We start from the raw sequence: 13,005 nt of genomic DNA, 5'->3' as shown, positions 1-13,005 counted from the left end.
GAGCCCAGGTGGCGCTGCTCGGGCCGTCATGCCGCTTTTCTAGCCCGGGCTGTCGGGCACTGGTCCCCAGCCCCGCGCGGCCCCCGGCCGCCCCATCGCCCCCAGTCTGCCGCCCGGTGCCGGCCGTCGGAGGCAGGCGGGACGCGAGCAGCGCGGAGCCACTTCCTGCTTCGCCACGCCAGGCTCTCGGCCCTGTCCCGGGCACGGGGCAGGAGCCTGTGCTGCCCCGCCGCCACGCACTCCCCCCACTCGTTCTCGGTACACGCAGTCAGGCGAAGCGCCAGCGCGGACTTTTCCAAGAGAGAGGTCCCCGGGCCGGGTGGGGGGTGCCCGTCCGCTTCGTGCCTCCGGCCTCGGTCCGCGCTAGGGCCACGCTGCAGGGGTCAGCGGCAGCCCCACGGGGAAGCCCGAGCACCGGCTGACGCTGCGCCGTGCGCCGGCAGAAAAGCGAAAACCGCTGCGGGAGGCGCCGGGGCCTCTGTGCCGTCGGGGCCCGGCGGGCGACGGATCGCGCCCCGCTGGCCCGGGTTCCCCCGGGCTGCGGCGGTGGTTGATTGGCGCCGCGGGGAGCTCGCTCCAGGAGGCGGGGGAGTGTTTGCCGGCGGGGGGTGGTTTCCCCCTTCTCTGGCCGGGCTCATTGGCCAGACGGCGCCGTGGCAGGAAGGGGACAGAGACCACGCGGGCTCCGCCCCGCGCCAATAGAAACCTATCGAAGGGTAACCCGAGCCCAGAGAAACCCGCGGCGGCGGTGCCAGCACCCAGCCGCCGCGGTCAGGGCCGGCTTTCCGCAGGGGCGGTCGGGGGCGCGGGGGTGCGCGGGCGGCGACCGCGCCATGCAGTACCAGCCGCCGGGCGCGGCGCCGGCGGCCCTGGGCGTCGGCGTCCCGCTGTACGCGCCCACGCCGCTGCTCCAGCCCGCGCACCCCACGCCCTTCTACATCGAGGACATCCTGGGCCGCGGCCCCGCCGCCGCCCCGGCCCCCCACTCCATGCCCGCCCCGCCGCCGCCGACGCTGCCGTCGCCGAACTCCTCCTTCACCAGCCTGGTGTCCCCGTACCGGACCCCCATCTACGAGCCGACCCCCGTCCACCCGGCCTTCTCCCACCACCTCGCCGCCACCTATGGCACCGGCGCCTACGCCGGGCCCCTCTACTCCTTTCCCCGCGCCGTCGGCGACTACGCGCACGCCCTGATCCGGCAGGACCCCCTGGGTAAGCCATGCGCCTCCCCTCCGCCCTCCCCGGCTCCAGCGCACATCTCGTCCCGTCCCCATCCCGCCGTCGGGGCCGGGGTACATGGGAAGTGCCCGAAAGCGGTCCCCTTTCCCGCCCGCCCCGCCGCTTCTCTGTGTTCCCCCGGCTCCCTCCGGCCCCCATCTGATTTACAGTAAATTAGAGACGTGCCGTCCTCCGGGTCTGTCAGCGAGACCACAGTGCGCGGCCGCCGTGACTCAGATTTGTTTTCCTTCAAACCAAGTGACTCTGAGAGTGTCCTTAGTAATGTCGCGTGTGGTTTTGGTGGGGAGTTTTAATTGTGCTTGGAGATCGCATGGCAGATCTCAGTCTTTCCTGCGGATGACTTGAAAAACAGTCGGGAGGCCGGCTCCGCTCGCTGGGGCCCCCGAGGTTCCTCTGCGGGTCGGCTCGGGCCGGGCCGTGCCGGGCCGGGGGCCCTGGTGGCTGCTTCGCGCCTTTGGCCGGGAAGCGACCCCTCTGCGGGGGCTGAGCCCCGTGCCCGGGCTGCAGCACTTGTTCTTAGTGATTGCAAAACTGGACCTGACTCACCACATTTGTGCAGTGAAAGAGGCTGACCCTTTCCGTTCATACAGGAAACCTTGAGCTCTCGATAGGAGTAAATCTGGTTTCAGAAGCTGTTAAGTGTTTTCCTGGCCGCCTGAAGCAGGCTTTTCCCCGGGAGTCGTGCACATTGCTGATTACTTTATCGACATCCTCAATACAGACAAATTCAGGAAACACTCGACTTCTGATAGCCGGGATCCGTTTTTCTGATATTGTTCATTTCCTCTGTGTGGGATGTGACTTTATGACAGCTAAAATAACCAGTTGCTTCCTATTTTTTGAGTCTGTTTTGCACCAGAATTACTAAAGCCTGACGCAAGCAAAATCTCGAAAAACAATGCAGCAAATTGCAAAGGGTGCAGGCAGAAAGACAAACAGCGTGACTCAGTAACACTGGCCGGAGCCTCCTGCCTCGGGACGCGGCTGCGGCTCCGCAGCGGGGCTGGTTCCCCGGCGTGTCGCTGCCTGCACCGCCTCGCCCCTCACCCGGCTCCGGGTGAGCCTGTCGGGCACCCCGCGGCCTCTGGCGGGCAAACCCCCAGCCGAGGGTGGGGGACATGCGGGCTCTTCTTCCTAGTGCCCTCCTGTTGGTGCATCACCCCTGCCCGGCCCCGCGATGTCCCCGCTCTACTCAGGGACCCGGGCACTGGCTCAGAGAAAGGGAGACGGTTCGGTTTCTTTGGGGCATCGCAGTGAAAGAGTAGAAGGAAGCAAAGGTCTTTTTTTTTTTTTTTTTTGGTCTCTTTCTTTGCGAGATAGACCAACAGGAAACACATTGACGGAAATGTTGCCAAAGCCCGTAAAGTGACTTCAACTGGTCTCTCCGTTTGGCGGAGGGGAAAAAATCAGAGAGGGGAAAGATCAGAGTAGGAACTGAGAGAAATAAAATCAGGCGAAGGAAATTAGCGAGCCCTGGACCCGGCGCGCTACCAGGCCTTGGCAGGGGCTCCCCAGTCACGCGTGTCCGCGGCCGGCCAGTGACCCTCGGCGCTGTGCCTCTGTTTGTAGGGAAGCCGCTGCTGTGGAGCCCCTTCATCCAGCGGCCGCTGCACAAGAGGAAGGGGGGGCAGGTCCGCTTCTCCAACGACCAGACCATCGAGCTGGAGAAGAAGTTCGAGACACAGAAATACCTCTCCCCGCCGGAGAGGAAGCGTCTGGCCAAGATGCTGCAGCTCAGCGAGAGGCAGGTGAGGCCGTGCCCCCGCCCCGGGGAACCGCACCCCTTTCCCGTTCGATCCAGGCCCCTCCGTGCAGCTGCTGTCGGTGCATCGCTCCCAGGCCGGCTCAGGGTCGGCGGGGAAGGGGTTTTTTGGCAGGTTCTTGCTTTTTGCTTATGGCTTGGGTAAGGCTCTGGGCGCTAACTGGCTCCAAGATTACCCCGCACTTTTTCTCATTGTCGTTGCTCAGGTCAAAACCTGGTTTCAGAATCGCAGAGCCAAATGGAGGCGTCTAAAGCAGGTACGTAGATGTTTCTGTTTCTATAGAAATAAGCATTTTAATTGTCTTATCTTACACCGTGCTCGCCTATTACAGGTTGTATGCAGAAGTCATCTGAAAGGCTGTTTAACCTCTTCACCTTGATTAAAAAGACAAATAGTCATGCTGGAATCCATGAGGGCTCATTCAGGCAGCACTAACGTTAAAAGCTTCTAATGCAGTTCCTATATCAATTATGCCCGTCTTTCACACACCACCTATTAAAACTCCACGGTAATTGTTTTGTAAACCCATATGTTGTTTAGCCAATTAACGTGGAGAAGATAAGTAATTGTCAGTAAATTACTCAGGCAGTTTTTTTGGAGAATATTAACTGGTGTTTTAAAATACCCTCTCTTAATGAACACAAGTTGATGTATTTTGCTAACATTGGGAGAAAGCAGGTACAAACGCCTTGTTTGTTTTGAGGAGCCACGTGGAAAATTGAGTAGTTTTTACCTTCCTTTCACAAGCAGTTACAATGCATGAGCCTAAGAAGTTAAAGCAGTTTCCCTTCCCTTAGAAATCATGCTCAAGCAGATAATTATTTAGGGGTTTTTATGGCACATGGGGACTCAGCAAAACTGAGGTCCCTTGGCTGAAATATTTTTGAAAAATTCCAACATTTTGGCTTGAGTCTGGCTTCAGCAAGCGTGACATGGATGCACACGTTTTACTGGCAAATTTGCCAGTAAAATATGAAAGTAAAAAGAAAAGTAAACTAATCACGGTAAGATGCTCTAGATTAATCTGTTCTGTGACCTTCACCTGAGTTTAACTAAATCTTCAGTTGATTTTTTTAATAAAGTCCTATTATTCTGGCAAGAGGCTGCCTAGGGCCCAACCCATGCCACAGTGTCCAGAGAGCTCACTTGGGATCTCGGCCATTTTATGTCATTTCCTCCTTTTCATTCAGTCACATCCATTTCTCCAAGCCCGCACGGTTATATCATGGGTACGTGTCTCTGCCTGCTTTTTCTTTCGCTTAGCATTTCATGCCCCCTTAGGGGACTGGGCTCTCCAGACAGGTGCCAGCACAGGGCTACTCTTGCCTTCACAAAAAGGGTTTGGTTTGGTTTTAGTGGTGAGTGTTTTAATGTTGAGTTTTAGCTTAATTAGTAATTTTTTTCCATTTGCTTTTGGAGCACTGATGGATTCAACCTCCCTCCTCTTGCTGTCGGGTGTAATTAAAGAAAGATCAGGGCAGGAGGAAGCTGTGTGTCGGTGTTTGTAGACTCATAATAAACATTTGCTTTGCTAAAGACAAAAGTTCAGAGGTTCCTGGGCTCCAGCAGCTCCTGACTCTTTTGAAGTGGCTGCGATAACCATCGCCAAGGAGCCCTATTCACGGCAGCAGCCCCTGTGGCTGTGAGCGAGTGCGATCAGAGCCCTCGCCTGGCCCTCTCCCACTCGGGCAGGTTTATAGGCAGGAGGCCCAGGGAGGCAGCAGGACACCTGCCTTTTTCTGCAAGGTGGTTTTCCCACACAGCACAGCTGGAATTCCCGGGCCTCCTGTCTCTGGTTCTGTACCAAGCAGGCTTGTTTCATTTCAGGAGAACCCACAGGCCACCAAAAAAGAAGTAGAAGGTGCTGACAGTCACAGTGACCAAAGGCCGGAGAGCTGCCAGAGCCCCGAGCAGAAGGGTAAGGAGGTCTCTCTGGATGGCTCACAGTACACCCCCTCACCAGCCTCACAGGAGGACCTGGAGTCAGATGTCTCTGATGACTCTGATCAAGAAGTGGACATTGAAGGTGATAAAGGCTATTACACTGCTGCCCACTAACAGTCCCATGCAAAGAGCGGACCTAACTCGGCTTGCACTTTACCAGGGGCTGGTTTGAAAGAATTTTGTGCTACAGGAGAAAACTTTCACCGTTACATTGAAAGAAAAAAGCATCACCAAATAGACTTAATTTTATAACAAGCAGAGAAAGAAAGATGTATTTTCTGCAAACAGTTCAGTTTTGGCATCTCTAATTTGGTTAAAGGACCATGGTTTGTATTTAATTATTTGTAAGATATGTTTGTACAATAATCAATGTTCTAACTTGAATATTATCCTGCTCCCTGTCCTTACTCATGGTGGTGGAGAGGGTCTGAATAGCTGCTGTCGGTGATCAGGCAAAACTCTGACTAGTGTGGAAGTGAGTATGGATTGCAGGACTAAGCCTTTTATATGTGTAAACAAACGTACTTTAAATAGATTAATTTAAACGCCCTTTGTAAGCAGAGAAACATGTTCTGTGAAATAGGGAAGGATTTGACCATCCCGAGAAGTGCCTTATACTCACACCCTTTTATGTGCTCTCTACTGAGACATCCTTCTGTCAGGTAGAGTTGTCAGACAGATTCTTTTTCTTTCTTGTGTGAGATTAAATGTGTCTTCTCAGATTTTTGAGAATTTTGCCTCACTAATTGGATAGCTCCATTTGCAGAAAAAAAATATTTTTCTCCTTTAAAACCTCTAGCACTGTTTTTTATGGATTTCATATTTGAAAGGAAAACGCAGGGAGTGATAGGGCCCTGCTGGAGGACAGAAACTGGCATCAGCTGCCGGGCATAAATGAGGCACACAGCCGTGGGAAGATAATGCCTATTGTACACGTATCTGCTTCTGTACATACTAGTTTTCTTTAAAAGTCTTGTGGTTTTATACCTCACATTGTTCATATTTTGTACATATTTGTTCAGTGTTTAAAAAAAAGGCAAAACCTGGTATTTAATTTTTGATGGACAAATCTGTGAAATAAACCTAAACTCTGCAACACTCACCACTCTGGCTGTCCAGTTACTGGCAGGAGAAAACCCAAACCTCTCCTCTGCCAGGTGTGTTGTAAGCGGCCTTTCCCTCAGTGCTGTGCCAGCCATCAGCTGCCCCACAGCTTTCCGGGCACCCTCGGTTGCAGGAGTCTCGTGTGGGCTCTCTGCTGTATTTGTTTGCTGTGTTTCAGCCTCCCACCCTGCGTTTCGGTTTTGCCCGTGGCTGTGCCCACACGGGAACGGGCTCTGTGGCGGGAGGAGGAAAACCTGGCTGGCAAGCCCAGGCTGGAAGCGTGGGTGTTTACCCCCGAGTCGCCCTGACCTTGGGGGGCCGGAGAGGGGTGCGGGCTGGAGGAGGAGCGGGGCCGGCAGGGTTTGCTCGGGGCCGGGCATCGACCCCAGCCGGGGCAGACGCTGACCCACCTGAGTCAACAGTGGTTATTCATCGGCCTTTCTCCGAAATGACTACGTCGACTCGGGGAAGGAGCACAGAACCCGGGCTACGAGAATTGCTCCCGGGAGCGAGCATCCTGGGTGGGAACCTGCGTGGATATGGATTTACACCAAGTGTCACAGAGGCTTTTAGTGCCAAGAAATGCTTTTAGATAGCAGCAAGTTACTACTGTGACTGGCAAGGAAGGATGGCCCTTAGAGCCGATAAGCTGTTGCTTCTAAGTGAGTTAATTCTTTCAGAAACATAAGCTGAGTTTTCTGAATAAGTGGCTTTAACTTTGGTTTGTCCAAAAACCGCGCTCATGAACGGGGCCCGAAAAGACGAGGTGATCGGAAGGTTCCGTGCCCCCTGCCCGTGCCCGCCGTGCACAGGCTCTCGCCCCGAGCTGCTCCGGTCGGGGCTGCGGCCGGGCCGAGTGCCCGCCGCTCGCACGGCGGCCCCGGGGACGCGGGCACCGGCCCCTGGTTTAACACCCCCCTGACAAAAGGAGCTCCGGGGCGTCTCTGGGGCTCCTCTCCGTCTTTGCGCCGGGATCGAGCCCCAGCGCGGTGAGCGCCACGCGAGGAATCGCTGAGGGCGCAGGCAGCTCACAGCGGGGCTGCGCTTAGGAGGAGATCCCTTCTCCATCCCTCGGCTTTCCCTCGCTCGGGTTGCCGTCCCGGGCCTCAACGCGGATCCCGACGGGGACAGCCCACCGTGAGTCCCGGGAGCTGCGGGGGCAGGCAGGGTGGTGAGGTTGTGAGGGCTGGAGCAGAGCAGGGAACGCTCGGGAAGACGCCGTCCGCGTCTGTTTTTCTTTATCTGTTTATCTGTCCCGACCGATATCAAGGTACACGAAACTGGCGTCACCTCTTCAACGCGACTTAGCGTTATGGCTGTGCTTTCGCGTGGAGATGGGGACACGCGTGGAACAGGGCGGCCGTGACGGGTGGACGGCCGGCAGCGGGCCGTGGGAGTGGACGCCGGGCAAGCCCCATTTCCACGAGGGCTGATGCCGGCGTTCCCCGGCCGGGACAAACCGGGAGCCAGCCGGGCCCGGTGCGATGGGGGGGGCGGGGGCTCTGCCCGAGGAACTGCGCGGGGTCGCGTCCCGGGAGATGTAATGGGGTCCGGGGAAGCCGGGCTCGCCAGTGCAGGCACTTTCCCCGCCGTGGCGGGGATTTGGCGGCTCCCTGCAGGTGAGGAGCGCAGGTGCGCCGTCTGCAGCCGCCTGGCCGGGGATGTGGATTTCCAGGGTGTCGCGACAAGTGACAAACAGCGCTGTAACCCAGGCTGGGCAGTCGATATGTCCTTGCTCACCCGTCCACCCGGGAGGGGGCTTAGGGAGGTAAAACACACTGGCGGGGCCGACCGAGCTGCCGCTCAGGAAGTAATCCCCCAGCAGCTGTCCCTAATTTCCCCAGCTCGTTTCCACGCGGGGGAGACCGACGTGGGGATGACCACGGTGGGGCGGACGAGTGTCTCTTCGCGGGCAGTTTCTTCTCTTTGGCAGGAGAAAAACAGCCAAAGCACTTTACACCGTTCGGGAAAACCTTCGAGCCCCTTCCGTGCCACCGTGCTCTGTCCTGTTTGTTTGCCCGTTGGCTATTCCATGCCGAACTGGCACGTATGACCTTTCCAGCACAACTCCCGTCTTGTTTTCGACTTTTTTATCAGCCGATTCAACTTGAAAATGGTTATCATTTAGCAGAAAAACAAACAGAAAAGCACATTTTTGTAAGCAAAACGTTAATGATTGGAAGAATTGCACCAATTTCAGCTTGACAGTGTGTGATTAATCCTCCGGGTCAGGTACTTATATTTTTAGTCATTAGGTTCGTCGGCCTTTGATATGCAGAGCTGTTTCTAGCCTAATAGGCTATCGACCGGGCCGTGTGTACTTTGACTCCGTGCGCAGCGCGGTCCCCGGGCCCGCGGCGGGCGCAGCGCGGGATGCGCGGGGCGGGCAGCGCCGGCCGGGCGGGGCGCGTCCCGCAGGCCCGGCCGGGGGCAGCCGTGGCACGGCCGGAGCCGCCCCGGCCCCGCAGTTGGCCCACGGACAGGGCAGCCGAGCCCGTCCCGCGGCCGGGACACGCGTGGGGCTGCGCCTTCGCTCCCGCCGCCAGTGCTGCCGCGGGGGCGGGGAGAGGAGGAAGGCGGATAGGCGATGTTTGCGAAGCAGGTCACTTTAATCCTTCACACTGAAATGTCCAGAGCCTCTTCTATTGCACAATAATAGGAAATAATAACTCAGGGCTGCTAATTGTTTGCTTTCGCTGAAAAGGACCTTCCTCTGGTCGTATCGGATAAAAGGAGTTTTATCCATCCACTCGGTTTAGTGGATGACAAGAAATGGTATTAGGCCTGGATGACATCTGCTATTAAATGCCTCCTCAGAGGACCAAAAAAAGAATCAGACAATAAAATTTGTGCATGGATATTATTGTCTTTTAGCTATGTATGTATATGGTGTGTGTGTGTATATATATATGTGTGTGTGTGTGTATGCAAAATGTTTGAAGACATTATTTTAGCACATGAACAAGTACCAAGACAGACAGAGCTGTAAACCTGAAACAGCAGGTCAGAGCATGCTGATCTGATTCAGATCAACTTCACATGAACGTTTAGCAGTAGTTTGGGCTTAGTAAGGACTTTGTCCAGGTGACAACAGCTTACCAAAAGCCTTTGCTGACAGTTGAGTCTCTGTCTTATTTTGAATCATGGCCTGGCTCCAGGCCTCCCGAGAACAGGAGGTTTGCTTATTCCTATTTATCCAAAACAGGAAATCAATGTGTATTTCTAAAATATTTCAGATGGTGCATGTCAAGGCCAAAAAAACTTTACACGATCGTGTAAAAGCCTTATCATGTTAACTTAAGTGGCTCCGTTTCACAACTCCATTGTCTGAGAGCTATTGACAAATGACTACTAAACCCCGGGAGTCTCAAGCACATCCAGACTGTGTTACTTTGGTCACTTCGAGTTATAACAGCAAATTATTGTTTGGTGGAGTCTTTCAATTGAGTTGGTGACTAGTGAATTTCCCCCGAATGTTAGATACCCACCCATGTTATAAAGACATAATCTCTAATGGGACTAATTGAGGGGTACATCTTTCTTCCTATCAAATTGATACCTATCTATGTCATTAAGCCTTAATATTAAATAGAATTAATAGTTTGTTTGGGTTTGTTGGGGGTTTTTTGTTTGTTTTGTTTTGTTTATTTGGTTTTGTTTCTGTTTGTTTTGATTTGTTGTCATTGTGGAGTTTTTCTTACACAGCAAAACAGCCTGATATTAAACAGTCTGAGAGTCTGTGCTTATGCTTGTTATAGAATTGTCATAGTGACTTTTTAATTTTTCATTCCTTTTTTTTTCTTTCCTGAAAGTATTGTTCAACACGTCAAAGATGCTAGCACAATTCTGGGAAAGGGGTGTTCTGATTTTTTCGCTGGTAGGAGCAAACCAGTGTAAGGATATGTATTAATGACAAGAATTTATCTGCTGACTTTTTACAAGACCATTGTTAGAGTGGGTATGTGTGCAAGCATGTGGGCTAGACATTTTCAAGTAGCTGCTCAAAGGAGCAGATTTTTCAAGGGTTTTGTCTGAGTACATTTTGGTGAAAACAAAGTCAAAGTCAAAACAAATTGCTGTGGTGGCCTGTAGGAAATTAATTGGCGATCACAGTGAGCTGGAAATAGTGACACTAAAGACAAACTGAACTTTGTATTTGTTGTACAGTTTAGGCAAATTATTTGGGTTAAAAGATTGAATGGGCATGAAAAATGAGCTGCCATTTCATCAGCCTTAGGGAAGGGGCCAGGAGGCCTGATTCAATCAAGCTTATTTAAGGACTAAAGATCCCATCTGACAGACACATAGACCTCAAAACTTTTAACATGATTTTAGCAGGCTGAGTTGCAGTCAGCCAGGAGCCCAGAATATGACCTGCTAAAACTTGGCAGATTATATCAGTACTCTTAGTAGGTCTTGCTTTTGAAAAAAAAAGAATTCATGACTGAGCTAAATCTACGGAAAAAAAAAGGATCCTTTTTCCCTTGTTGTCTCCACAGACCCTTCTGGGTTTCCCTGCACTTCAGTCTGTGCCACTGCTTTGAAGACCTATGTGGAGAAAATTCTTGCTGATCCTTTCCTATGCTATTATACTCCTTGGCTGTTGCAGTGGGCATGCCATTGTAAGGAGTATTCTGTCATTGTCTAGACAAGTAGCAAAGCTGTATTTTTAGAATTACTTAGCAAACACTTTTAAACACCTTTTAGCATTTGACTTGTCCTGTCTATGCAAAGTTTCAAATCGTGGTAGTCAAACCTTGTTAGCTACTACCTTTAAAAACGCAGCTTTTATCCTAGTCTAGACATACTGATAGTTCTTGTCCTGGAGTACACCCACATGAGGGTAAAGCTGTTTTAAAATGAGTCAGGACTGCCCACTACCCTGCAATTGTATCTCAATGACTTACTGCAGCTATCAGGATAAAAATCTCAGGTTAAAAGGGGAAGAAGTAACTTTATTTTATACACATCAGTTCTTCCACTTCCTTCTCTGTGTAATAAGGAACCCTCTTACACAGCCAAGAACCTAATCTAGCGCACAAAGTCAATCAGAGAGACCTGTTGCAGTCCTAAGGTATAGAAGGAGCCAGTTCTGCAAGAGGATGGACGAGTGGCTGAGGTTACTTTCCAGGGACTTATCCTGGACAGTCTTCCCAAACATACCTTGGAACTAGCCCAAGTTGCTGTAAGGAGTTTGAAGACAATTACCCTTTAAGGAAAAGATCTGCACTAATTTGGTTCATTCTGGCTGATGGGTGTTGCAGCCCCACCAGCACTTCGGAGAAAGTTTGGCTCATTGAAGGCGTTTCGTTGGTTGATTCTGGGCTCCATGGTAGTAAGGCACCAGATTAAATTTATCTCTGAGCATGTCAGTGCCAGTTAGATGTGGGCAGGAACTGCGAATGAGTTGCTCTGGTGGCTGAAAACAAACACAGGGCCGGGTAAGTCAGGGTGAGAGCAGCCAAGGGAGTTGAGCTGGAGTAGTAGAGGCTTCAGGGGCTCAGAGGCAAAAATGATGGGATGGGGCAGTAGCTCTGGAGTCCCATGGCATCCTGGTGCAGGCAGTGGAGAAAACCTAAAATTTCTTCCGAAGTTTGTCAGATAATGGAAAATTATTGTTTTGGGTAAAGGGCAGAGACTGATCTGACAGTCTGTTAGGGACCAGACTGAAGTTTTCCATTTAAGTAAGATTTTGGGATAAACTAGTGGTCAGTACAATCCCTAGGAGATGGATCGGGTCTGCCCTGCAGAGTGAAACCCCTCTCTCTGGCTTTGGCCCTGGAGGCTCACGCAGACATTGGCTTGGTCACCACCAATGCACCTGGAATAATATTGTCTCCTTGGTGCAATACCCCCTGCAACTTCAGGAGCATTTTACTCCAAGTGAAGCAGCCTAATTTGATTCAGTGGAACAGCAGCAACAGTGGCAGCAGCAAAGATGGCAGCTCTTGGTGTCTCTGCCGCCTGAACTCACCTCTGTTAACAGGCAGGAGATGTACAGCACTTCCCCAAAATAATTTCTCTTTATGGCAACTGTTTTGGGGAGGACTGGACCCCATCAGATCACTATTTGATCTTGAAAATCTCAGTCAGAAATGTGTATTTGTGCTGTTCACCACTTCCCATACTGTGGTAGGGGAAGAGAATGCTGACACTGCAATAGCTGAATAAAAGACACCCATTTTCTGCCCGTGTTACTCTCACAATGAATATTGTTCATGCTTGGTGCTGGTTTGCTCCACCAGCTTCCCCTACCCCACTGCCTTTGGGTGTGTCTGGGCAGTCAGAGAATACTCACAAAAAGTGCAGATGGTGAATATCAGTATACTTGAAAATATATTTATGTCTTAATTTAAAAACTTATATGGAAAAGTACAGGTTTTTCTCCCTTTTTCACTTTCACCTGATATTTTTGCTGTAGCAAAAGAAATGCTACCTGCACATGGAAAAAAATGTTTTTTCTAGGGAAGAGAATTATGCCACAGAGGCCTGTGGATGACATGACACCAGAACTCCTCTGAAAGTCCTGTGTGGTAGGATGCAAGTGGCCAGCTTCAGTCTTTTGCAAGACAGCAGAAGTTCCCTGTGCTTGAAGTAATAAATATCTTACGTGCATAGTTGTGGTTGGGGAGGGCAGTTTATATTGATTCATCATCAACCACTCCAAAATGAGATTGCCGTGTTGTTATAGAACCCTTGGAAGGAATTTCCTGACAAAATTATTTTCTGTTATTTTGTATTTTTTTTCTGCTATGATTCTTTTGCCTCATGACTGTCTCCTGAGCTATCAATCACAGAATTCATTAACACAACCTGTACAATCTTATTTCCTATATATGTGAGGAATAATCTAGCACTGGCAAATGAAGCACACATGATGATACTTAAAAATGTATGTAAAGTATTAAATTATTTGTTGGTTGCACCAGAACAAATGTAGGATAAATAATGCCAT

General features: G+C 51.5%; 1 protein-coding gene across 2 annotated transcripts; it reads left to right on the top strand.

Annotated features, from left to right (window-relative positions):
• Positions 1–728: 728 nt before the first annotated feature.
• HHEX (hematopoietically expressed homeobox) lies at positions 729–6,035 on the top strand. Of its 2 annotated transcripts, XM_084209932.1 has the most exons (4): positions 729–1,212; positions 2,809–2,987; positions 3,208–3,258; positions 4,830–6,035. In XM_084209932.1, exons 1-4 carry the CDS (start codon positions 834–836, stop codon positions 5,058–5,060), a joined length of 840 nt encoding a protein of 279 aa, XP_084066058.1. In that variant the 5' UTR covers positions 729–833; the 3' UTR covers positions 5,061–6,035. The 2 variants fall into 2 exon arrangements, with proteins under 2 accessions (XP_084066058.1, XP_084066059.1); XM_084209933.1 differs by lacking the exon at positions 3,208–3,258.
• Positions 6,036–13,005: the final 6,970 nt, after the last annotated feature.

This window comes from Fringilla coelebs, assembly GCF_963513975.1.
Source record: "Fringilla coelebs genome assembly, chromosome: 8".
In the NCBI taxonomy this organism is placed as follows: domain Eukaryota; kingdom Metazoa; phylum Chordata; class Aves; order Passeriformes; family Fringillidae; genus Fringilla; species Fringilla coelebs.
Note: the sequence above shows the minus strand (reverse complement) of the source record. Positions and strands in the feature narration are given on the sequence as shown.